This window comes from Python bivittatus, unplaced genomic scaffold, assembly GCF_059951505.1.
Source record: "Python bivittatus isolate LINGU-HERP-01145 unplaced genomic scaffold, Pbiv_v1 ctg000660_np1212, whole genome shotgun sequence".
Taxonomy (NCBI): domain Eukaryota; kingdom Metazoa; phylum Chordata; class Lepidosauria; order Squamata; family Pythonidae; genus Python; species Python bivittatus.
This window is the reverse complement of record NW_028277092.1, coordinates 1,347,865-1,372,861: the sequence shown is the minus strand read 5'-3', so window position 1 is coordinate 1,372,861 and position 24,997 is coordinate 1,347,865. Positions and strand designations below refer to the sequence as shown.

General features: G+C 52.8%; 2 protein-coding genes across 2 annotated transcripts in view; one reads left to right on the top strand and one right to left on the bottom strand.

The window, feature by feature from the left end:
• Positions 1-4,860, top strand: part of CDC42BPG (CDC42 binding protein kinase gamma) — a 53,150-nt gene extending 48,290 nt beyond the window's left edge. The window contains exons 31-37 of the mRNA XM_088151183.1: positions 13-110; positions 1,275-1,359; positions 1,655-1,775; positions 2,514-2,631; positions 3,521-3,638; positions 3,896-3,981; positions 4,144-4,860. Of these exons, the coding sequence (XP_088007309.1) occupies positions 13-110; positions 1,275-1,359; positions 1,655-1,775; positions 2,514-2,631; positions 3,521-3,638; positions 3,896-3,981; positions 4,144-4,194 (677 nt within the window). The 3' untranslated portion in view covers positions 4,195-4,860. The remainder of the gene's footprint in view (positions 1-12; positions 111-1,274; positions 1,360-1,654; positions 1,776-2,513; positions 2,632-3,520; positions 3,639-3,895; positions 3,982-4,143) is intronic.
• A 3-nt stretch (positions 4,861-4,863) lies between these two features.
• Positions 4,864-24,997, bottom strand: SCYL1 (SCY1 like pseudokinase 1). Its single transcript, XM_088151184.1, has 18 exons — positions 24,769-24,997; positions 23,039-23,179; positions 22,101-22,223; positions 20,341-20,561; positions 18,279-18,369; positions 17,989-18,144; positions 16,319-16,477; positions 14,962-15,069; positions 13,642-13,755; positions 12,763-12,918; positions 11,341-11,529; positions 9,882-9,957; positions 9,386-9,574; positions 8,396-8,526; positions 7,705-7,797; positions 6,838-7,116; positions 5,855-5,921; positions 4,864-5,760 (listed from the first exon to the last, which is right to left on the bottom strand). The coding sequence occupies exons 1-18, from the start codon at positions 24,883-24,885 to the stop codon at positions 5,636-5,638; spliced, it is 2,535 nt and encodes an 844-aa protein (XP_088007310.1). The 5' UTR covers positions 24,886-24,997; the 3' UTR covers positions 4,864-5,635.

The following is a 24,997-nucleotide window of genomic DNA, read 5'->3' as shown; positions in this document are numbered from 1 at the left end:
TTCCCGTTTCAGGTTACAACGCCCCTTATTTGTCAGTATTCAGCGAAAACAGCGTGGATGTATTTGATGTCCGGAAGGCCGAATGGATTCAGACCATCTGTCTGAAAAAGGTGCGCGCGGCGTCCTTGGTCCAAACGACTGGGAAAAGCTAAAACTCTACCGCGGCGTCCTAAACAAAAGAGGTGCTCGATCAGAGATCGGGGTGCAGCCCGACAGCCCGCTGCGAGCGATTTCACAAAATGGACGCCGCGGGTGGGGGCTGCCCCCCACCCCCACCCAGAAGCCCTGCCTTCCTGAAGACAAAATGGTTTGATGGGGTGGAGGCTTTTAAGCTGGGACTTTTAGCCGTGTCTGCTTGACTGATTTTCTAAGGATGCCCGTGGGGCCCCCGGGGGCCCCCAAAGCATTCTGGGAAACCACAGCAATGCTGGATTTTCCCCATCCCCCCCCCACTTTGCAACGGGCCAGTGTCTGTTTGGGACCCGGCAAAAACCAAAGATCCTGTGAGCAAGCCATTCTGCCATGCCCAACCCTTCAACCCAAGTGGATCCCACCTGGTCTCTCCTGATCTAAGCATTTCCCTTCTCCCTCAAGGCTGTGCGCCAGGGGTTGGCAGGGGAGGGTCAAAAACGTCAAGAGGGCAGCCAAAAAAGGGTGATGCCCATAAAGACCAGGCAGAGCTTTGAGCCCCTGGGCTACCTGGGGCAGGAACGACACCTCCTTCAGAAGTCATGCCTTTTGCCGGGCCCCTGAAGATATGCCGGAGGGGAGAACGTGCCAACAGGGTTCAGCATGTCATTGTACCCTGTCCTGCATCTTCCAAGGGCCAGGTGGCTCTGTGCCAGTGTTGCTCAACCTTGGCAGCTTGAAGAAGTGTGGACTTCAACTCCCAGAATTCCCCAGCCAGCATGGCTGGCTGGGGAATTCTGGAAGTTGAAGTCCACACATCTTCAAGCTGCCATGGTTGAGAAACGCTGCTTTATGTGCATCCAGGAAAAGGTGGGGCTTCTCGAAGGAGATGCCAAGGGTGTGATGCGCACCCCATCCGCCCCCAAACACCTTTTCTCTGGGTTGATGCGCAGGGAGCGGGGCTCCTCCAGCAGCTTGGCTGACTGGCAGCAGACAATGATGGTTGGCTTCTGGGAGGTGCCTGGAGTCTCTGCTCCATCCTTGATGCCCAGGCCTTGCTAGAAGAGCGGACGCTGTTGGCCCTCTGGGGGTTGGGGAGTCAGGGCGGGTGCACCGCGGCCGCTGACCCCCTTGTTTCCGGCCAGGTGCGCGCACTGAATCCTGAGGGCTCTTTGTGCACCTTCGGGAGTGAAAAAGTCCGGCTGACCTACCTCAGAAACAAAGGCGCAGGTAAGGGGAGGCAGCGAGGCCGGCAAGGCGCCAGGCCCAGGACTCTGGGGAGGGGAGGGGAGCTGCGTTTGCACAACACGCTTGACCTGGGTCTGAAGGCACCTGGGTCCGCAGATTGCACTGCCTCAGAAACTGGGTTTGCGATCACAAAAAAGCTAACCCCACATAGAACTAACCAAGTTTAGCATGCTGGGCAAGTTTGGCCACCTAAATTGCCCACGAACATAGCTAAGGGTGTTGTGCAAATCTAAACTTGATGTGATGGGGCTGAGTCTGGATTTCCCTCCTTCTCCAGACCAGGATGAGCTTGAAATCCCCCAGACCACTGATAACAGCCGGCGGTACCTCATGAGGACTAGACACAAGCGACGCTTTTCTTTCCGGATCTCTGAGGAGGAGCGGCAACATCAGAGGAGGTGAGGCCGATCAGAGAGGGATGGCCTGTGGACTTTGCCGCAGCTGCTATTCGGAAGTTACACGGGTTGTTGCAAAACCCGGCCCCGTTCTCATTTACCCAACACATTCAGCGAGGTCAGTGGAAGGTTTGCATTACAGGTAGTCCTCACTTAAAAACTGTTCATTTAGTGACCATTCAAAGTTACAACGGTGCTAAAAGTGACTTATGACCGGTGCCTGAAGTTACAACCTTCACGGCACCCCTGCGGTCACGTGATCGTGATCTGGGTACTTGGCAACCAGCTTGCCCATACAACAGTTGCAGTGTCCTGGGGTCCTGTGGTGGCCATTTGCGACTTTCCCAGCTGGCTTCCGACAAGCAGAGTCAATGGGGAACCGCATGATTCACTTAACGACCGCTGCAAAAAAGATCAGAAAATCGGGTCCGGTCATGTGATGATTTGCCTAATGACTGCATTGCTTAGGGACCTAAATTCTGGTCCCAGCTGTGGTCATTAAGTGAGGACTACCTGTATGCGCCAAATGTGGTTAGTTTTAATCCTGGTTAATTTCTATGCAGCTCAGCACGCGACGCAAATGCAAGCGGTTGGGTGTTTTTGCTTTATTTATTGCTCAGAAAACAGATCGAGGGAGCAAGTTAAGTCAGCTGGGTGAACCCAGCCAGGAAGCGTCTCAGGGACTCGGGCACCCCCGAGCACTGTGGTCCCTGCCACGCGCTCCCGCTCTGTCTCTCGCAGGGAGATGATGCGCAATCCGAGTCTCCGCTCCAGACTCATCTCTGCCCCGAGCAACTTCAACCACCTGGTCCACGTCGGGCCGAGTGAAAAGCAGCACCGGCTGCAGGACCTGCACGTGGTGAGTAACCACATTTGTGCTGCGGCTACAAGCCCGGTTTCCCCCAGTCTCCCCCGCCTCCCTCCAGGCAGGCGATCCGAGCATGTCGCGCTAAGCCACGACACGGGCCGGCTCGCTTTTGACTGAGACGGTTGTGTGGGAGGCCAGAGTAAGGTGGAGCCGTGGTTTGGGGGGGGCTATACAAATCGAATAAACAAATAAATAAATAAATAGAAATAAATAAATAAATAAGACAGCCCAGCCCCCCAACTGCAAAGAGGGGCAACGGTTTGGCTCCACATTCTGGGGAAATCTGGGGGTGCCACAAAGGGATGCTGGCAGACCAGACGTGGCTGCTGGGTCACATTTCATACCCTCCTGGCTTAAGGCCACGTGTGAGTCCAACAGTTGTAATCTGCCAGCCAGAGTTGATGGTAAATGTGTTGCATCGCCTAGACCTGTGGTTCTCAAAGGGGGACCCCTGGGGGTCCCCAAGGCCCCTTCAGGGGTTCCGCAAAGTCAAATACATACCTTAAAACGTCTCAGTTTTAATTTCTAATACAAGGAGTATGGGTAACCCACATAAACCAAAGCTTTTTGGGGTCCTCAATCATTTTTAAGAATGCAGAGGGGTCTGATACCAAAATATTTGAGAACCTGGCCTAGACCTTTCTGGCTGAGAGCGAAAACCATGGTTGGACGAATAATGGTTTAGTGCAAAGAGGCAAATTCTTCAGCTTTGTGGCACTGGCACACGGAAGGAGCTGCCCCGTTATGACCTCAGAGCGCCATTTATTCTGCGTGCAAGAGTTTGTGGAGTTCCTTAAACAGCGGCCGTTGCCAATTCGGTCCGGGCCCTTCCAACCCAACTTTGTTTATTCTCCGCCCTGCAACCTTGATCCGTTTCCAGGCGCAGGAAGAGAAGAGGCGGGAGGCCGAAGTCCGAATGCGCTGCAGTAGCCTTTCTGAGACGCGGCGGCCCTCGCCTGCGGGCCACGATGGTGCCGCCCTGGGATCTGCGTCCTCCTGTAAGCAGCCCTGGGAGAGAACCACTTTTGACTCGGGGGGGGGAATGCTTTTAACTGGTCCTAGAGCGGTGGGGGCCGTGGAAGGAGTAGCTGCAGCTGCGGTCTTCAAACTCCCTAGAAGTCTCAGTAGTGGCCACGGTGGCAGGGGAATTCTGGGAGTTGAAGTCCACTCATCTGGGGGCCTCCGCTGGAGGACGACATCTCCCGCTGCTCCAGGCTCCGGCTAACTGCCCTCTTCTGTTCTCTCATCTCCACAGTAAGGCTGAAGTCGGGCAGTTCAGTCTCCGACGACTCCTCTGCTTCTCCACACTCTCTTCTCTCTGGGGTTGGCTTGCTGGAAGAGGTAAGGGACCGCGAGAACGGGGACCCCGTGCAGAACTGTAGGTTTCATTGATGCAGCAGCAGCGCTCACGGTGGCTGAGCGGAGCGCCGCCTCTGTGAAACCTTTTGGAAGCGCCCTTCCCGGTCCGCTCCCCTTCTCAGACGTCTCCTCTTCCTGCAACAGGTCTCGGATTCCGGTCTTCCCTCCAGCCCAAGAAGCACCACCTCCACATGACAGGAGGGGTCGGGGGCTGCAGGTGCCGGCCGTACCTCGCGGGCAACGGGGACGCTGGTGCCAATTTGCAACAAAACATCCGGCTCATCTGATGCGCCTGCTTGTCGCTATCCGGGGAGGGCACAGAGGAAGGATGGGCAGCGCCCGGGTCCTTGGGTCTGCTGCTGGAAAGCCACGCCCGTGCTGCACTTAATGCTGCGGTGGGACAGCGGATCCGTGCCCTCCCCGCCCTGCGCTCAGGAGATCCTTGAACCTTGGGGAAAACGGGAGCTGCGGCCTTGGGGCTCCCACCGCTGACACCATCTCTTCTCTGTCCCGCTTGGTGCACAAACACCCACCGAGTCAGGACGCCTTGCTTTGGTCAGAACACTTTTAAAGACCTTTTTAATGTTTACTTAAAAAAGAAAAAAAAAGCTAAGCTACTTCCAGCCATATTCTAAACGGAGGAGGTCTAACCTCTGGCAGTGGGTGAATGAACGCACATTAAAAAAATCACATCGGCTGCCTGAACGGTGCTGTTTCTGGGCGTCACAGAATAATTCCAGAGTAACTTGTGGAGTAACAGAGAAGGCATCTCGTTTGCCTCATTTCACCAAAATTTCGCCCCAAACGTGGCGTCATTCTCATTTTGTTTCTAAAGCAGTAAAATAATTGCGCTGAACCATCTCCTAGAGTTGTTTGCAAGCTATTTTACTAAAAAAGATTCTTGCTGCCGGCCCCCGCATAATTCTCAGTAGCCCTGAGCGAGCAAACCAAAATATTCCTCCCTCCCATCCTCGGTTGCAGAAAAGCTGCCAACCCACAAGTTTTATGCCTGGAGGGGAAGGCGATGCCTAACTTCTCCCCTCTTGGAATTAACCCATTTTCCAGATTTGCAAAACGACCACAATGAGCCAGCCACCAAAGGATTAAACGGCGTTTAACCGAGCTTAGCGTGCCAGGCAAAGGCAGTTGTTCGCTTTGCAACAGGCTCGGCTAAATGCAGCGCGTGAACCCAGCCCGAGGGGGCAGAGAGGTTGGCCGGGGATTGTGGGAACCCTCTTGAGCCTTTTTCACTGAAGGAGTTAATTTATTTCTCTGCTTCTGCATCAGCGGATGAAACGGGCGTGATCGATGCCCGCATGCACACACCATCCTGGAACTTTGCCGCTGCACAAAACACCTGATTCTGCCCAGAGAGAAAGACATGGCTTTGCAGATCCGGCACCCCCCCGCCCCTCCGGCTTCTGGAAGTCCGGTTTTAGCTATTTGAAGTCAGAGGGCGCAGCCGGTGGATGGGAAACGAGGGTGCGAAGCTGCTTGGCATGGGGATGGCACAGCCCCCACACCGAGCAGGAGAGGATGGGGGGCAACCATAAGCTTCCCTTCCCCTGTCAAAACTTCCAGTCTCTTCGAAGGCATCAAGCTGTCCAGACATTACAAAAAAAAGGGGGGGGGGACGTCAGTCCAGTTTCCTGGCTCCCAACTTCATGGGTCCCCTGGCAGCTTTTTTCTCGGCCCGCCGGGCTTCCATTTCCTGCTTCCTCTCTTCCCGTTTCTTCCGGGCGAGCTCCGTCTTGCTGGGCCCTGCCAGTACGGGAAAGAGAGAAAAAAGGTGCAGGCTGGCTCCAGAGCCCATCTCGGGGCAGCAGCCGCGGAGGGCAACGGGAGGGCACCGTACCTTGGTCCGAATCCAGCGCTGCCCAGTTTTCCTCAAGGGGCCATTCACGCAGGGCTTCGGTGTTTCTCTAGAGGAACACAGAACATCAGGCAGAAAAGGCTGGCCTGGCATTTCCACAACCCTAAGCCTCTAAGCCAGTGATTCTCAACCTTGGCCACTTTAAGATGTGTGGACTTCAACTCCCAGGATTCCAGCAAGGCTGGCTGGGGAATTCTGGGAGTTGAAGTCCACACATCTTAAAGTGGCCAAGGTCGAGAAACACTGATTGAGACAAAATGAAGTTGTTTTTCACAATTTTGTCCACATTGGCTGGCAGTCCCCCATCCTGCCCCTTGATCACGGCCAGATTTAGGGGGCAAATGGGGATGCCAAGCCAAGGGTCACTCGGACGCCGCCCTGCCAAGCCCCTCCAGAAAGCGTACGAAATAGTAACGCTGAATATGACCCAAGGGGACAGCCATTAACTTCACAGAGAGGAATCGCCCACGGCATTTCATTCTCAAGTTAAATGCAAATTAAATGTTCAATGGAAGAGCATTGCAGAAGCAGGACCTCCCATGCTGGGACCCCTTTGGCTGGAAGTGGGCAAGCAGAGAGGCCGGGCCGCTGGAGCGCACCTCTGCACGCAGCGGGCCGGACTGCTGTTGCGATTCACATCTGTTGCATCAATTTACGCCATTTGTGTCGTGATGCCCTTAGGCAAGTGGCGCGTGACGACGTCCTTGCCCGAATGACGTAGATCACTCCATAACCTCTGATTAGTTAATGGTGGCTCAATGCAGCGGGCTCAGCCCAGCGGGCCGTGTGTGGCTCGCTTAGCTGTCCTTTGGGATGCTCTGACTCGCTCGGACCTCTTGCCTGAACCCCAAGAGCAGGACCAGCTGAACAAACCGTGGTTCCATTAACCAGGGGTGCTTTCCCATGACGAACCTAATCATGGTTTAATCGGCCCAACCCAGGCGGCCGTCCCCAGGGCCACGCACCTGCCTCTCTGCTGTTGGCTTCCCAGCGAGACAGGAAAAAGGGTCGGGCTTCTCCCCGGGGCCGGCGCTCCCCCAGTTGTATTCGCTTGCCGGCTTGATCTCCTGAGGGGCCACGGCGCCCCTGGGGCCGAGGCCGGAGTGGGGCGGCTCCTCGTAGCTCCTGCCCCGGCTGTCGTCCGTGGGGGCAGCCGCCCCCTTTCTAGGGCTCCAGGAGGGCTCCAGGTCCCAGGCAGAGGCGCTCCAGTCAGACTCCTGCGTCTCGGGGGCTGTGGCGGCGGCCTATGAAACAGCAGACAAGTTAGGCGGGCTGGAGTAAGAGTTAGAAACCCTGGATGAGTCTCTTCTCTGCAACTGGAGGGGAAAAAAAGGCCCAGGTTTTCAGCGCACTTCCAAAGACCCATCTGTGCAAAATCTAGAGAAAAAATAAAGTTTCTAGTCCCCATGAAAGCGGTCCAGGGCAGAAATTTCTGGAACAACCTGAGAAACAAGGAGGCATTGCCATATCGTTTCCAGAGACTTGATGGGGACACTAACCCCACAGGTGCCTTCTTCTCCCCACAACATTCTCCCCCATGCCCTCCAACCTCATTCTAACTAAAACTGCCTTCAAGCTGAGCTCCTTTTTTGGGATTTACATTGGCCCATCCAGGTAGTTTTCTCACCAATATGGCTTTCCTATGGGATGCTTTGTGACTGCCGTGGCTTACCACATGGTCTCCCATCCAGGTCCGAACCAAGCTTCTGAACCTGGGCAAGGCGAGGCTTTTGCTGCCATCTGCTGGTTCGTCATTCTAACTACACCCTGGGAGAACAAGGAAGCCCAAGCCGGGAACCCAGTTAGTTCGAGGCAGCCTGAAGCAGACTTACTGTCCTGCTGCTGAACATCTGGGCCGGTTCCGCCCAGCCGGGGCTGTTCCAGTCGTCTGGGCTGGGCTGCCTCTTTGGCTGCTCCGCTTCTTGCTGCCGATGAAAAAGGAGAAAAGAGAGTTCAGCAGTACGGCACCCACCGCCGCGTATAGCTGTTCCCTTGCAATTCTTGAAGGCGGAACAGGATGCACCAGGGAGGTGTGTGCGTGCGCGTGTCACAGGCCACGAAGGTGCAAAACAGGGCTAGAGCTTTGATTGCACAGTCCTGGCTTCTCTCTTTGTTTATACACCATGTTTGCATAGCCGCCCATCTCGCAGACTTGAACAAATAAAATAAAAAGCAGCCCCAAACAACCGGCAATGAAAAAAATCAGCAATTAAAACACACAGTCCGACTTCTCTGGCCCTTCCCTCCTGCTCGGGCAGGCAGCCCCGGCGAAGCAAACGCTCGGGTGCCCAGAGAAAGGGAAGACTGGCTGTCAAACAATAAGAAGGAAAGGTCAGATGGGATGGCAGGGAACGCCTGGAGGAGGGGGACAAAGGCCAGGCCGGGGCATCCGTGCCCGCTGACCGTCCGGGGAATGGAGATGGCGTGGTGGGCCCTAAGCCACCCAAGCCGTTGCCGATGAAAAGAAGAAATGAATTGTGGCAACACGTCATCTCTGATCTAAGCCGCCCCCCCCGCTCTTACCTCCAAGCTGCCCCAGTCTTCATCGTCCCACTGGTCTGCCGCGCTCTCCTCTTCCCCCACATCCTCCTCCACGTCCCACCGGCTCGAGCGGGCAGGGGCTGCTCCCTCGGAAGCAGGAGGGCGCCCAGTCCCTTAGAAAACATGAAATAAAAAGCAGTAGAAGAGGGAAACATCCTTGTCTGGTTTGAAAGAGCAACTCCGGAGACTTTGCGGTGGTGGCTCCCCGGGGCTGAAATCCATTCCAATTCTGCAGCCGGGCAATACAGGTTGTGCCCGAAGTAAAAACTGGCTGACTGAGGGATTCTTCTCCTTAAATGCTCAGTGGACCTGCTGCTTTCAGGCAGTGCAAAATGGTCTGTGGTTTAACCAACCCGTTAAACAACCACCAACCCGCTTTTGCACCCTCCCCACACTGAGGTTCCAACCATTATCATTAGCTGGCTTGATGGCAGTTGCCTTGGGGCCCCTGGCTTTAAACGACTGCCGACTGATGTAGAAAAAATGTATGAATAAAATGAATAAAAGGGCCCTATTTCAGGAGGCCAGACTTCCCCCTCCCCTTGGTGCCATCCAGAAGGGCAGGACTCAGGTTTCCATGATTCCCAGCGGGGAGAGCCACCATCTCTGGGCTGATGGCATTCTGGAAGTTGCAACGTTCGCGGGAAGCACATTCACACACACTTGCGCTCTCACGTGCGCACACATGCTGAATTCAGCACAAGGACAGAATCATGAACGACAGTTCTGGGTTTCCTGATGTGCGAGGCCGGAAAAAGCCGAAACAAGATTAGCACGTTGGAAAGTTGTTGCCTTGGCATTCACACCACGATGCCAATTAAGCATGCCACGTGAACAGGGCTGCATTTGTTCTATGTGCAAACTGGCCGTGCTCACACAGCCCACCTACCCAGGGCAGGTCCTCCTTGGCTCCGTTAGCGTTCAACTTAGCTGGGCGATGGTTGGTTTGGTGAACATTACTGCCCCACTGACCTGATTTGGGGGGCTCCAACGGCGCCTTGGCGGGGGCATCCTCGGCCACCTGCTCTGCCTCTTGTGTTGCCCCAGCGTTTGTCCGGATCAGCTTTGACGTGAGGGACGAGACCCCGGTCACGGCCCACCCAGCCCAGCTCGCTGCTGAGCCCACCCCGGGACTGGCGGAGGCAGCCTGGATGTCCTTCTCTGGAGCGGGAGAGAGCAAGAGGGGCAGAGCCTGGCTCAATCCAGCCCGTGGCAATGCCAGGAAATGCTTTTCCTCCAGTGACCCTGATCCATGTGGCCTGAATGTGCTGGGCGGGACCATGCATTCTCAGTGGAGGCGGGGCCAGAGCGCTAAGCAGGAAAAGCCAGAGTGGGCGGGGTTTGCCAGGCAGGCCAAGGCCTGTCCACAGCCCTTGGGTGCCAGTTCCCCACCCCGGCCTCCTCCGACACCCAGGCCCGAACTCCAAACCCAGCCATTTTGCTCTATGGACTGTCAAGACCATCTCACCAAGCTCGGAGAGCTGAGATGGGTCTTCTGAAACCGTCTCCAGTTTAGTCATGAAGCTCCGGATGGCTTTGAAGGCCTAAGGAAATCACCAGAGGGGGAAAGAGAGCAAAGGAAGAAAGATGAGAAGGGGGTTAAGAGAAAAGCCGACACAACGCGAAGCCCACCTCCAGCTCTGCAAACTACAATCGACTGAACCCTGGCTTAATGGGGTGTGTGATTCCAGATCCTCAGATGGCCATCCTTTGCGTTTCCACCCAACAGCGGGATCCCGCGGGGAGGATGAAGATATTTACCCCCATTTTAACCAGGGGAGGCTGATTCAGCGGCTAGGTTCCCACACTGCAGCAACCCAGAGTTGTGTAGCCCTGGTTTACCAAATGAAACAAAAGCGGCTACATTCACACATCACACTAAGCAACAAAACATGGTTTACTTCAGAAAGCATGCTGGTTAGGTTCACCAAACAAGCTACGTGCTAACCCTGAATGAACAAAACACGCAATTCACATGAGGGAGACGTCCAAACTGATAAATCGTGCCGTGGTCTAAGGCGATGGCCTGGTTTGGAACAGGCTGGGTTCCCCACCACACGCTGAATCACCCAACCCCTTCGGGGGCGAGCTTAGCGTGTTCCGTGAACTCAGCCGCTGATGAGGAGACCGTCCCGACTACATTCTAGCTCAGGGATGGTGAACCTATGACACGCGTGTCAAAGATGACACGCCACGACGTTTTGGGCGACACGCCAGCATTCACCAACACCCGACAACCCCTGTTTGAGTTACCAAAGAAACTGAGTTTGTTTTACTCGCATTTCATTTTTTGCAATTATTGGACGTTTCTTTATATAATACATAGCACCATCCACGATCGGACTGTATTTTTTAAAAAAATAAATGAATACAGAAAGAATGGCTTCTCTTTTGTTTGGGGAGGGGGCGAGGTTGACAGGCCAGCAGAGTCAAGTGAGGCATTTTCCGAATTTTTGACCCGCCGAGCCCAAAAGGTTCGCCATCGCCGGTCTAGCTCAAAGCAAGGCGAATGACCGGCCCGTGTTTTCTTCCTCGGTGTCCATTTCGCCAATATTCGGTCAAAAAGCCTTTCATTTTTGGTTCAAAAGGTGTGTGCATTCTTCCTGGCATTGCTCCCTTGGATCACGCAAGCCCACATCATTCCACTAAGCCAGTGTTTCTCAACCATAGCCACTTTAAGATGGACTTCAACTCCCAGAATTCCCCAGCCAGCCATGCTGGCTGGGGAATTCTGGGAGTTGAAGTCCACCCATCTTAAAGTTGCCAAGTTTGAAAATCACTGCCCTAACCTTTCCAGTAATCATTCCAGTCCACTGGGTGACCCTGGCAGGATCAACTGGATCTTCTTCCAAAGACCCGGTGGGCTTCGATTCTCTGGCCCCGCTCCAGTAACCTCCGAGGGGATTTTGCTCCCCCCCCCCGCTCACCTGGTCCCGGACCGTCTTCTCGGGATCCACTGTCAAGGTGCACAGCACGGGCAGGATTTTGGAGGCGCACTCCTTCATGGAGTAGAAGTTGTGCGTGGCAGCGAACCCCAGCACCCCGGCAGCGCGGGAGGGCGCAAACGGGTCTTTCGTGGCCCGGCTGAAGGCGGATATTAAGACGTTCTGTCTCGTCTGTAAAGAGAACATCCAGCAAACAACTTGAGTGCGCCTGCAATAAAATACTGGGGGTTTAATTGCATTCTGGTTCGTTTTACCCCCACTGCCCCCCAAGTGAACTGATCAAGTGTTGACTTATTGCATTCCATGTTTCAGAGGGTCCTGGTTCAAGGGCTAACCATGGTCCAAAGAATCACGGCAAACAAGATACATCGCGCCAAGCCGGGGGTTGGACTCAGTGTCCTCTGAGGTTCCTTCCAATTGTATGATTCTGACATTCATTCAGGTTTAGTTCACTGTGCATTCACACGTTAATGCTAAGCTACAAATAAATTGCACTACGGGCCCGCTCTATTCTGAAGACCGGCCAATGCCCGAACCAGCACAGACATGGCCTGTTCGTACATGCAACCCGCCATTTCTAGAGAATGTGGCTGCATAACGTGCAAAGATTTATCCTTGCTTACTAGCATTAAAAGCTAGCCCCAAACCCCAGGCCACTTGATTAACATCCCGAGAAACGGATTCACTGGTGAACAAGAATGAAGCATGCGGTGCGAATCCTGCTGGCTGATACGCTTTGGAGTTCGAAGCAAAACTTTAAATAACAGGTTCTGAAAGCCAGGGTGCACCTCTCCTTGGCTGTGCTCACACAACGCATCACACGAGGCTGTTAACCAAGGATGAATCCTTCAGCCGTGGGACACGCGGAAAGAAAGGCTAGGGTGGCATTTCTGGGGTTAACTGCTTCCCACCCAAACTCGACCAGGCCAGGTTTCAGAGACGCAGTTGACTGATTGATCAAAAGTTTGGCCACTTTTGTGCAGGTTTTATCTTATTTGTTATGACTGGTGGTCAAAACAATGAATAAATTGATTGATTGATTGATCATATTTATATAGCCGCCCATCGCACATAAAGGTGACACTTAATTAAAAACAATAAATCCATAAAAACAGTCACAAATAAAAAGCACAGAAGACAAGAGAGGGGGATATTGGTAAGGGAGCCATCACAAAATCTCCCCGGTCCCCCGGGACCCCCAAGCCTGATCACACAGCCAGGTCTTGAACCTAACTGGGGGACGGCTTAGCCTGTCGTGTGAAGGCAGCCACCATGGGGTTTGGGATCTGGTGGCCAGCCTCCCACGCCCTCCCGCTAAAGCGTCACGGCTTCTGAGCAAGGGAGGGCCCCCCTGCTCCGAAAGCCCTCGCCTGCCACTGCTCCGTCGTCCCTGCGCCCACTCACGCTGGCACTGAGGAAAGGCCCGATCTTGCCCAGGCACACGGTGGTGTTGCAACGGATAGGGCCCTGGTCGTCGCGGGCCTGGAGGCGCGCAAAGTGCTTCATCAGCTCCACGTTCAGGTTGGCCTCGTTCAGCTTGGGGGCCAGCAGCAGCATGGACTGCGGAGGAGACACAAGACGGGGGCCCCTGAGCGAGAGGCCCTGGGGCGGGCAAGCCCAGGGCAGGAAGGACGGGTGCCAGGGCAGAGGTGCTTGGAGACGGGAACGGCTTGGAGGAGGGAGCCTGGCGGCGCCCCGGGGAGGAGACACGATAGCCCAGCGGGGCCACGCTGCGGCCTTTTCTTCCGCCAAAGATACGGAAGGTGTCAGAGGGAGACATAAGAGCGCCGAGCATCGGAGAAAGAAAGGAGGAGGGATCGAAGGGGAGTATCGATGACCCCACCCACTTCAGGTTCTGGCTCCTCCTACCACCTGCTTCAGTCCTGCCCTCTAGGGTGAAAGGTACACCCCCCCCCAGAACAGCCTGTGGGATAGATGAAAGGCTGCTTGTCCCACCCGGCAGGGAGGGACGTAAGGGGCTCTGGGACCCCAGGAGGCAAGGAGCTTGTTCTTCACACCTGCCATCCTTCCCAGGTAGACCAGACAGGAAACGCGACCAGATGAGCTAATCCTACTTTACTGTAAAGAATCTTGCAAGTCTGAAAGTAAAATTCTCCCCATCTCCTTTATGGCTGAGAAACTAGGGAGGGTCCCTTCTGAGCCTCTTTCTCCGCCCGTTGTGCAGCTGTGGGCTGTGCCCTCTCTTATCCGACCGCTCCTTCGCCCCGTCTCTCAGGGTCTTTCTCACGTACCATCACATCACATCACATCACCACACCTTACCTTCACCGTCTGCTCCCGAATGGCTGGATTGGTGTCCAGGAAGCCGTGGACCACGTGGGGGAAGATCTGGGTGTTGACCGTGGGCTCGTTCAGGTACTGAATGAAGTGTTCCATCTAGCGGGCAAACACCTGCAGTCAGCTGGTGCTCGTGACACAGGATGCAACCCAGAATGCCTCTCCCTCCCTCGCACCAGGCACACAGAGGCCAGGTTCACACAACGCCCTGGACAGATCCATTGTATAGGTTTGCACAGGGCCCTGGAACTATACGCTAACCCAACAGGCTGCATTCACACAACGCACTGTGCTCCCAACCTCCCCCAAAGCAAGCAAGCATGAGTACCACCTTTAAAAGAAGAAACTCTCAAAGGGAAGAAGAGTTTCATTTCTTACCTTTTCTTTCTTCCCAGTGGGAAATAACAGAAGGAGGGGGTACATTCTCACAAATGCTTAACCTGGTTGCTCTTGGTTGCTGAATTAACCCCTTGCTGGATTCACACAATAGGTTACACCGGTATTTTTCAAACTTGGTAACTTTAAGATGTGCGGGCTTCAACTTCCAGAATTTATTTATTTATTTATTAAACCAATTTATATAGCCGCCCATCTCACCACAGGCGACTCTGGATGGCGTACAACAAAGCTAAAAACAGTCAATAAATACATTAAAAATACATTTATTTTGCTGGCTGGGGAATTCTGGGAGTTGAAGTCCACACGTCTTAAAGTTGCCACGTTTGAAAAACACTGGGCTACGCTATATATTAATCCAGCAGGCTGGGCCTGTGCAACAGCTGAGCCAGAAAAAGACAAAGCCAGGTTAACAACTGACCAAGTTTGTCTTATTGTGTGGATGCAACCAGGCCTTTCAGTAACCTGGTTGAGCTTGTTGTGTGAACCTGGACAGACATAATCTGCAGAAATAAACTGTTTAGGACCAACAGTGAATAACAACAGCAATGATTAGCATTCATGGTTCTTTACATACTCTAAAGCAATGTTTCTTGATCTTAACAACTTTAAAATAAATGGACTTCAACTCCCAGAATTCCCCAGCCAGCATGGGAGATGGGCAGCATATAAATTTAATACTAAGTCAATAAATAAAATAAAAAAATTAAATGGCAAGAAAGGAGGCCACCAGACTCTGCCTGGGCGACTTAAAGAATTCCTTTAAAGCCCATTGATTTCAACCGCTCAACCCACGCAGGACTAAATTTATTTAAAGCATATTTATAGAAAGAGACAAGGTCACCCCACTTGCTTTCTCTAGCAAACCGCTCCCCCAAATACGAGTATTTGATTTGGGATCTCGCCAACCTGTTGCAGCAAGCGAATCCTCATAGCCCGATCTGGGGAAGAGAACATTTTCACAATCACAGGAATGATTTTCTGCTGGTATTCCTGGGGGTTCAGAAACTTTCCCACCTGGAAAGCGGCAGAAATGAAAAAAGCAGATGAGTGGGAAAGAACGGGAGGAGCCAAGAATTCGCGAATGTGCCTATTTGGAGGAAAAAACAAAATCACACTCTACTAAGAAAGAGACACAACGGGGCGGCACTGAAAAAAACACCAAGGATTTCATGAAAAGCCCAACATTTACAAACCAGTTGCCTGTTTTCATACGACACCCTGAGTTTGGTGAGTATTAACACTGGTGATCGATTTGTTTCGGGGGATTTAGCATGTGAGAATGCAGTAGAGGGTATTAAAGGCTGACCTCAGAAAATGGGTTAACCAGGATAAATGACTTGTGTAATAATGGGAGAATGTTTAATAAGAGCAATTGCTAAAAAAAACAGACCTTGCTGGTTTTAGTATTTTAGAAGTCCTTCGTTAACCAGAAGTCCTTCATTAACTACTAGAGCAATTCAAGCATGATACCACAGTTTTACTCCTAACTAAGGCAGTGTTTCTCAACCTTGGCCACTTTAAGACGTGTGGACTTCAACTCCCAGAATTCCCCAGCCAGCATTGCTGGCTGGGGAATTCTGGGAGTTGAAGTCCACACGTCTTAAAGTGGCCAGGGTTGAGAAACGCTGTGCTAATGGCAACAAAGTGGATGGATTCACACATTTAACCAGGTTTCTCAATTAACCCATTTCTGGAGTCACATAATAGACTGAATCCCCAGCGAACTTAACAGCCTGCGTTCACACAAGACACTCAGCTGCAAAAGGAATCCTAACCAAGGTTTAGTATGTCGTGTGAATGTGTAAACTCTCCATCCTTCCCCAATTTCTTTGGAATCACTCGTTTTTCTTTTACAATAACTTTTTCAAATTAAAAAAACCAAACAGAAAGATAAAAACTAACAAGAACTAAAACCCAGGAAAAGGGAAGAAGAAAAGAAAGAATAAAGAGAGAGAAGGAGAACAGAAGGGCCGAAAGAGAAAGAGAAAAGGGACAGAAATAGAAAAAAAGAATGACTTCCGACTTCTTTTACAGCAGATATAAGTAAAACACTTATAATATAAGTAAAAGATATAAGTAAAAAATCTTAGTCTAGGATTACAGTTTAACATCAGTTTTTTCTATAATCTGTTAATTTTACTAATCATCAAATCCACATAATTTCATTTTTTTTGGTTTCCTGCAAAAAGTCCAAACGGAGGCACTTCCGTCTTTCCACCCCTGGCGATCCGTGTCTCCTCCCCGGTTTTCCAGTGCTGCTTACCTTAAAGAGGGGCGTGAGAATGATGGCCCCCGCGCTCCCAAACTCAAAGGACATCAGCAGCTGGGGGAGGACCTTGTGACGACAGAAGTCCTCGGGGAACGTATCTAGGTTGCTGCTGAGCTCTTGGAAAAACTTCTGCCGCTCAGCCGGCTCCTTAATCTGCGAGAAAAGGAGCCCCTGGATCAAATCTGCCACCCCTTTCCAGTTTGAGTAGCTCTTCGAAGGAGATGGGGATGGGGTGGCAAGCAATTAATTGGGGGTGCGAGTCGTTCTGAAGAGGAAACCAGGTCTCCAGCCAAGCTGGGACCAAGTTCTGCAGAAGGTCCTCCCACTGAGGTTCCCAAACTCCATTCCTACCTCACGGAAAGATACAGGTAGTCCTCACTTAATGACCACAATTGCAACAAGAATTTAGGTCACTAAGCAATGCAGTTGTCAAGCAAATCTGAACCCGATTTTATGACCTTTTTTGCGGCAGTCGTTAAGTGAATCACACGGTTCCCCATTGATTTTGCTTGCCAGAAACCAGCTGGGAAGGTCGCAAATGGAGATCACGTGACCCCGGGCCAGTGCAACCATCGTGTGAGCTGGTTGCTGAGCGCCCAGATTGCGATCACGTGATTGCAGGGTGCTGTGACTGTCATAACTTTGGGCACCAGTCATAAGTTACTTTTTTTAGCACTGCCATAACTTTGAACAGTTGCTAAACGAACAGTCGTTAAGTGAGGACTACCTGTACACACCTCTAAAAGACTCCCATGTTCCCCAGGGATTCCTACAACCTGTTCGATTTCTCCTGTGGGTGTATCCCTGCCAGCAAAAATACTTCATTTCTTTGTGAGCCTCAACAAAGAACTGAAGATGCTTCCTAAAATGGTATCAGGATATTTCTACCCTCCCTCTGAGGTATCTGACTTTTTGGGGCCATTAAGTGGAGTTTCACTGAAACACCCCTGAAATCCATCCCTGTTCGTTACACGCCATTCTAGGGGCATTCAATCATGTCTCCCAACAACCTGACTAGGTCATTTCCATAGCAAGTTTGGGATAGACACAGGGGGCACACCCAAGCGTCACAGGGGCCAGGACTATACTCCTGCAGCGTGCCCTCCATCTGACTGGTGAGTCTTGCCAGGCATTCAGATTCCCCATTCATCAATTTGAGGTGTGTTTAGCTGGAGTCTCAGCTGCTACTCGAGATGCTGGTGGTCGAACCGAGGCCATTCCCGCGCCAGGACTAAGACACTAGTCTTCATTATCCTAAATAAAGCTCGGATCGAATTAGGGGTATGTTCTACAGCAGTGTTTCTCAAACTTGGCCACTTTAAGATGGGTGGACTTCAACTCCCAGAATTCCCCAGCCAGCCATGGGGATTTCTGGGAGTTGACGTCCACCCATCTTAAAGTGGCCAAGTTTGAAAAACACTGTTCTGCAGGAACATCATGCCTTATTTTACTATTTTATTTTACTTTATTCAATTTTACTGGGCCAATGCTGAATGGCAAACCACCTCCAGATATGGAGGATGGAATCTCCCAGATTTGAAGCAGGTTCTTTGACCCAGAGTTATGGCCTCCTCCTACAATTTAGCCCCGTGGAAAGCCATAAAATCAAGCAAACGCAGGCTAGGATACTGTGTTAGACAGCAAGCGTGCTCCCCAGCTCTCACCTGGATCTCCTCCAGAAAGAGGTTGGTCTCCACAAACTTGTTGTCCATGAAACCCCCCACCCGACAACAATTTTGCAGGAATTTGGCGGGGTTGGGCCGCAGCTTGGGAGTGGCGCCGACCAGCTCGCAATAATGGGGGACCAAGGACTTGGGGATCTGGAAGAGAAGAAGTGGGCAGAGAAGTCAGAGGAAGAAGAGGAGGGGTCTCCAAACTACAGCTGGCCCACCCAGACTTGGAAGCAGGAGAACTTCCTGAAAGGGGTCATGAGAACCCAGGCAAAGAGACTCACTTTGTTGAGAGAGCGGAGGGAAGACGACCGGGGCAGAGGACCGTTGAAGATCTCCCAGATGAGGCAGCCAAATCGCCACATGTCTGCTGCCCTAGAACCACACACAGGAAGCGGGTTCACGTCAAGTCAGGATCATGAGGACTAGCCCCATGCCCCCCCATGAACAGCCTGTTTTCAAGGCAGATTTCACCCTGAAAATACTGGATAGTCCATGCAAGCAAGTCTATGGCAGTGTTTCTCAACCTTGGCCACTTTAAGATGTCTGGACTTCAACTCCCAGAATTCCCCAGCCAGCCATGCTGGCTGGGGAATTCTGGGAGTTGAAGTCCAGACATCTTAAAGCGGCCAAGGTTGAGAAACACTGGTGTATGGGGAGTGGATTCCCACAAGAGACTAAACCAGGCTAAAACAGCTCGTGCCTTTGTTGAGAACCCGGCTTCATACCGAAAGCCTTATGCGAACCACACGGATGTGTGAAGTCAGCCATCCGTTCTGTTAACACAAAGGTGAGCAGTTCGCACTGCGTGAGCCCTGCCCTTGTTTTCAGGGCAAGATAATTCCCAGGGCCCCAATCCAACTGCGGGAAGAATTTACAGGATTGGACACGCAAGCGGGTTCCCCTGGATAGGCTGCTAAAAAATGAGCAAAACCGATTTTACCTTGGACCCCTCGGAGCAGGAGAGGCGAAAACTAAGCTGAAGCCCCCTTAGCTGAACTTAGCTTTCATTAATTAGATCCCTGGGAACTGTTCGTGATTTCCTCCTCCATATTTAAAATGACAACATCTTCAAAGGGATAAAATAAAATTCACCAGAGAGGAAGAAAACGACACACTACCCTTTCTGGATAGGAAACAACAGCAAATTAGAAACCCAAGTTCATCGGAAGACAACCCACACCAATCAAGTACTCCATTACCAAAGTAACAACCCCACCTCCCCCAAGAGGAGCTGCGCAAGAACATTATTCCGACGAGCACAAACGCACTGCAGAAGGAAAAAGGGAGTCCTCTGCAACATACAATGCAAGGACTGTAACAGCCACTATGTGGGACGGACAGGCAGAAGGCTGGCAGAGCGCGTCCATGAGCACCAACTAGCAGTCAGAAGACTCCTTAATCTCACAACACATGGACAGACTCAACCATAGTTTCAACTGGGAAACTGTCAGCATCCTAGGCCAAGCCAAATCCAAAAATGCGAGGGAATTCCTGGAAACCTGGTATTCAGACAAGGCAGCCATCAACAGGCACATAGAGATAAACAGCATCTACATACCATTCAAAAGAGACAATAGAAAGGAAAACAAAAGACCAGAACATCTTCTCATCAGTAATCATCACCCAGATAAGTGGAGATTAACACCAAGATTATCACCAGACATACAATCAAGCAGTAAACAATACTCTAATCAAGGGACTACCAGAGAAACAACACAACCAACCCTGGCAGGGCATGCCACTGTACCTAAACAGGGAGCAAACCCCACTCCCTTCTAGCACTGAAGATGTGACCCAGCCGGATAATGAAACATTTGCAAGAAAACAGCCGAGCTCAGAGAACCCCGAGGACTCCACAAAACGGCAATTTGGCAGAAACGGGTGGAAAGTCTCCAAGGGGCACCCCAAAGCTTTCAGGGGTCATATGTAGCCCGGGGAGTCAGGGCCACACTCTCAGAGGATGCCTCTGATCAGTGTGGATCATTCAGGCATTTCTGAAAGGGTTTCCTCCCGCAGCTGATTCAGAAATCGGATGGCTTTTCGGATTCAGACTGACCCGAATCACCACGGATGCCAGTCTGACTCGAGGCAACAGCTGGAATCAGATTTTGCAAGAGTCCCACGATGCTTCTCCGCTGTCCTGGGTAACCACCGATCTCCCAGACCTCGCTATCCCCCTACCCCACTCCTTTGCCAACCGAGATCCTTCCATCTGGGGCTCTGGCCAAGCTCCACAGCCACGATTCTGCTTTACTGGAGCACCTTCATGCGCAGATGTGACATCCACACGTCCTCCGACTAAAGGAATTCCGATTAAACATAAAGAGAGAGAAAAAAAATCACCATTTTTCTCCAGTGCTTTTGGTGCTGTCAGCAAATTCGGGCGGGTCATATTTTTCCAGCTCAGGGATCCCCTTTCGTGGCACGGTAACGTCTCCCTGCGCCGAGCACATGTAATCTAAACCACCAAGTTTCCATTCGCCGGCACGGTCCACGAAAACCACGCCCATGCAGAGGTTGTTGTGGACGAGGTGACAGTCGTTCGCCAGGAAACTGAGGGCTTTCTAGGGAGGAGAGACAAACCCTGGTCACAGCAAAGCCTGGGTGAAAATGCACACCCTGGCCAACGAGGCCGCCTTCGCACGACCCGCTCAATTCCTGCAAGAAAAGGCAGGATATAAACCGAAGAAACAAACAAATACGTATTTCCTTGGCACATTTTAACCTCCGCTTCTTTTTGTGACTTCGCACGTTACAAGAACGGGCCCCGTTTAAACAGATCGATGCTTCGCTATATGACTCAACCACCCCGAACGGGCTAATCCGATCACCAGGATGGGCGTGTTTTGTGAACACGGGCAGGGAGTCTTCTCAGACAACTAAACCGGGGCGGTTAAAAATGTGTGAGGTGCGATACTGTGGGATAGCAAGAGTGTTAACCTTAATTGAGGACAGTTGTTGGTCTGGTCACACAAAGGCCAGCTCTACTTATATGGGCAGCCTGTAGTGAAAAATTATTATGCAAACCTGGAAAATAGGGGTTTTTTGGGCCTAGTGGTGGGGAAGAGTAGAACTGCCAATACTGTATAGCAGTGTTTCTCAGCCTTGGGAACTTTAAGATGGGTGGACTTCAACTCCCAGAATTCCCCAGCCAGCTATGCTGGCTGGGGAATTCTGGGAGTTGAAGTCCACCCGTCTTAAAGTTCCCAAGGCTGAGAAACACTGCCGTATAGTAAAGCTTTTCTCTAAATCTCTCTGCACTTGGAAGGCAGTGTCCAGTTCTGGTCACCTCCGAAAAAGTAAAGTAAACTGCAGAGATGGAAAAGGGTGCCGAAAAGGGCAAGGACATTTACGAGGGGTCTTCAAGCAGCCGCTCTTGGAGAAAAGGCGAAGAACAGGCGGGGGGGCCGAGGTGCACAAAATCACAATGACGTGGAAAACGCAAATGCTTTCCCTCCCTCTCTCAGAACCACAGAACTCAGAGTCGCCTCTTGAAACTAAAAGCAGGGAAATTTGGGGAAGGGCCGCTGCTCGCCAGCTGGAGTTAAGTTATGGACCTCCTTGCTGCTAAAATGTAGGGACGGTCCCTTGTTTGCAGGGGGAACCTCTCATCTTGGAGGGCAGAACCCGGCTGACCAGGGTTTATTGCGAGAACGTTAAGCAGCACTGGGTCTGGTTGGATGGGAGACCACCAGGCCATCTTCGGATCTGAGGCTAGATGAGAAATCCTACGAATTACAAAGATGTGGTCCAACTTGACTTTGCGTCCAGTTTGAATCCTGGGGACGGCACAGGCCCGCCCACGCTGCTTTTTTGGCAACAGGCTACCGATGGCTACTGGCCTTGACGGCCATTTCCTGCTTCCTGAATCGCCAGCCTTAAGCGCAGTGGAAGAAAGTCAGCCATTCACCTTTGCACAGTGCTCGAGAGCAAGCGGTCAGCCGCCGGGTGACACAGAACGCTGGGCTAGGTAAGCCCCGGGCCTCACCAGCCTCGGGACCCTTCCATGTGTGTGAAATTAAGGAGCTGCGCTGAGCTTGGCTCCTGAAAGTTAAGGGGTCCAGCCCAGCTCTCCCTGCAAGGCTGTCCCCCCCAGCACTCACCGCAATCTGGTGAAGGCCCCAGGAGATCTCTGGGTCGCTCAAGCCCTTCCCATCGCCCCTCGACTCCAGGTAGGCTGGGAGGGGCACCACCGGCTCGGTCACCACGTGCAAACTTTTCTCTGTCTGCAGAAGCAAAGAAGAAAACGCAATTCTCCTGATGGAGAAATCGGGGGCAGGCGGGCAAGCGGGGGATTGCAGGAGAGTCTCGTGAGTGCCGTTGCAAAATGGCACCGCTGCTTGCAAATGTCCTGTTTCCATGGGGGGGGGGAGAATTCGTAAAAGACAAGCAGATAGAGTCATGGAAGTAATAAAACGGTCACATTTCCAGCTCCGCAAACCCTTTTGCTCAAAGGCTTGGAGCTTGGAGCCAAAACTTTTTCTCCAGCCTGATTTTGTTTTTCATGCAGAAAACCGACTCTCTTCCCTTCCGTGTCCTGACAACTAAATTCAGTCTCATTTCCACACCGCAGGTGGTCGCCTCCTTTGAGCAGAACAGGGAGATGTCCTAATTGTTGGAGAGTCCCTCCCCCCAATCTTATTTCGCTACTGAGCGGATTCACACAACCCGTTGAATTTGGTTGCAAAATTATCCCTTTTCTGGGTTCCCACAAGACATCATGCAAGTGAATCCTACGCTAACCCACCGGGTTCCCACAACATGCTAAGCCACCGCCATAAAGCTGACTCAGGTTAACACTACCCAGCATGATGCGCGAAGGCAGCCACTGGGCCAGGCCCTCAGTGGGTTAAATGTGTTGTGTGAACACAGGTCATTTGACAGTAAGGCTCAGCTTTGTTTCTTGAGAGCGTGAACTCATTTTAGGGGGAAGAACAGAAGAATATATGACAGTGTCAGTATCAACAAGGGCTCCTGGGTCTAAAGTCTCGGCATCGCTCCCTAAGACCATGTTTCAGTTCCGGGAACCATCTTAAGATACCTCTAAGCCATCAATGTAGGATAAGATGTTCGGGTGCCGTAGCGTCTTGAGGAATCGAAAGGCCGCTTTGGCAAGCTGGAGCTGCTCTTCTGAACCCGGCTTCACCTCGTGCACGAAGAGGGAGACCGGCTCTCCCGTGGTCTGCCGGAAGGAAATGGACAGAGACCCGGGGGTGAGAGAGAATGGCGGTTATTGGGGGGCCACGCAGCAGAACACGGGCAGCTGGCCAAGCGGGCAGCCCTGAGATCCAGATGGCCCCCGCTCCCCTGGGCTTTAGAAGAGCTGCGAAGACCTGGCTGTTCACCAGGGAGAGCGAGACCCCTCGCTTCCTCGCGCGGGTCGTCTTTATCTTTCCTGTTTTATTGATTGGGTTGGCATTTCTTTGATTGTGTGTTGTGAGCCACCCAGAGTTGCTGGGAGTCGGGTGGCATACAGGTTCAATAAATTATTATTATTACTATTATTATTATTATTATTATTATTATTATTATTATTGGAAGAAGCTGCCACTGGATGGGTTCGCACAATGTATGAAACCCAGATTGACAAAGAACGTTCAGTGCCCAAATCAACCGTATTCTGGTTTAACGTGACGGCCGGATTCGTGCCACGTGCTCAGCAGGGCTGGTTTCCCCTGGAACTCACAGACCCACCCCTGCCGGAGCCCAACTTGGGGGGCTCTGCCAACCTGGCCAGGGTCCTCGGTCGGGTGCAGCCCGGCAGGCTCCTTCTTGCTCCTGGCACTTGCGGGGTGGGCAGGTTCGCTGCCCCAGGGGCTCAGGGTTCCACTGGAGAGGGGAGATGGGAACTGTAGCTCCTTACTACAGTGTGGGGGGGGGGGCGCCTGTCCTCTTTAGCTTAGCCCACTTTGTGGTGCAAACCCAACCAGAACCGAGAAGAGTAGGCTGGCTGGGGAATTCTGGGAGTGGAAGTCCACGCCTCTTCTAGCGGCCAAGGTTGAAAAGCCATGCATTAGGCAAACCTGGACGGGGTCTTCCCAGGGCACCAGAACCCTGCTAAACCTGGTTACTGGGAAACTAACCAACTAACAAACCAGGGTCTGGGTTTATATAAAATCATGAAACCTCAACAGGGAAAGCGAGTGGGGTTCACACGATCGAGGAGGAGAAGAGATTATCGGGGTTTCCCCACCTTGGCAGCGTGAAGAGGGGTGGACTTCAGCTTATGCAGGCTGGGCAATTCTGGGAGCTGAAGCCCACCCCTCTTCACGGCGCCAAGGTGGAGAAACCCTGCATTAAATGACTGAAGCCCGCCGGATAGCCGATGCAAGAGCCCAAGGAGGCAGATCTACCCAGACAGGGGCAGGAAGGGGGCAGCCTCTGCAGCCCCCTCCCCACCTCCACTGCTTAGGGCCCCACCAACCCCTTGAAGGGCACCCCAAGCAAGGGGAGACCCCCACTGCCCCCCACCCAAGGGGGAAGGGAGAGGAGACCCCCAGAGAGGAAGGGAGGGGAGACCCCCACTGCCCCCCGCCCAAAGGGGTAGGGAGGGAAACCCCCAAAGAGGAAGGGAAGGGAGACCCCCACTGCCCCCCGCCCAAAGGGGAAGGGAGGGGAGACCCCAAAGAGGAACGGAGGGGAGACCCCCACTGCCCCCGCCCAAAGGGGAAGGGAGGGGAGGCCCCTCCGCAGCGCCCCCCCCGGAGCGAGCCCCCCCGTGCCAAGACCCCCGCCCGCCCGCCCGCCCGGCCGACCGACCGACCGACCGACCTTCCTCCTCCCGCGGTGCAGCTGCCAGACGCCCCCCGGCAGCGGCAGCGGCGGCTCCGGCGGCGCGGCCGCCTCGAAGGGGAAGTCGCGGATCGGGTCCCGGGAGAAGAACCACATCCTGCTGCGGGGGGGGAAGCGTCCCCGGCGGCGCTGCAGCCGGCCAGCGAGGAGGAAGCTCGGCCGGATCGCTGGCTCGGCCCCGGATCCGCGCGGCAACCCGGAAGCGGTT

Coding starts and splice junctions, on each gene's coding strand:
- SCYL1 (XM_088151184.1), bottom strand. CDS start 24,885: ATGTGGTTCTTCTCCCGGGACCCGATCCGCGACTTCCCCTTCGAGGCG. Junction 11,530..12,762: donor GGCCTTTCCTCAGTGCCAGC/GTGAGTGGGCGC, acceptor TTCTCTTTACAG/ACGAGACAGAACGTCTTAAT. Junction 7,798..8,395: donor AAGACTGGGGCAGCTTGGAG/GTAAGAGCGGGG, acceptor TTTCATCGGCAG/CAAGAAGCGGAGCAGCCAAA.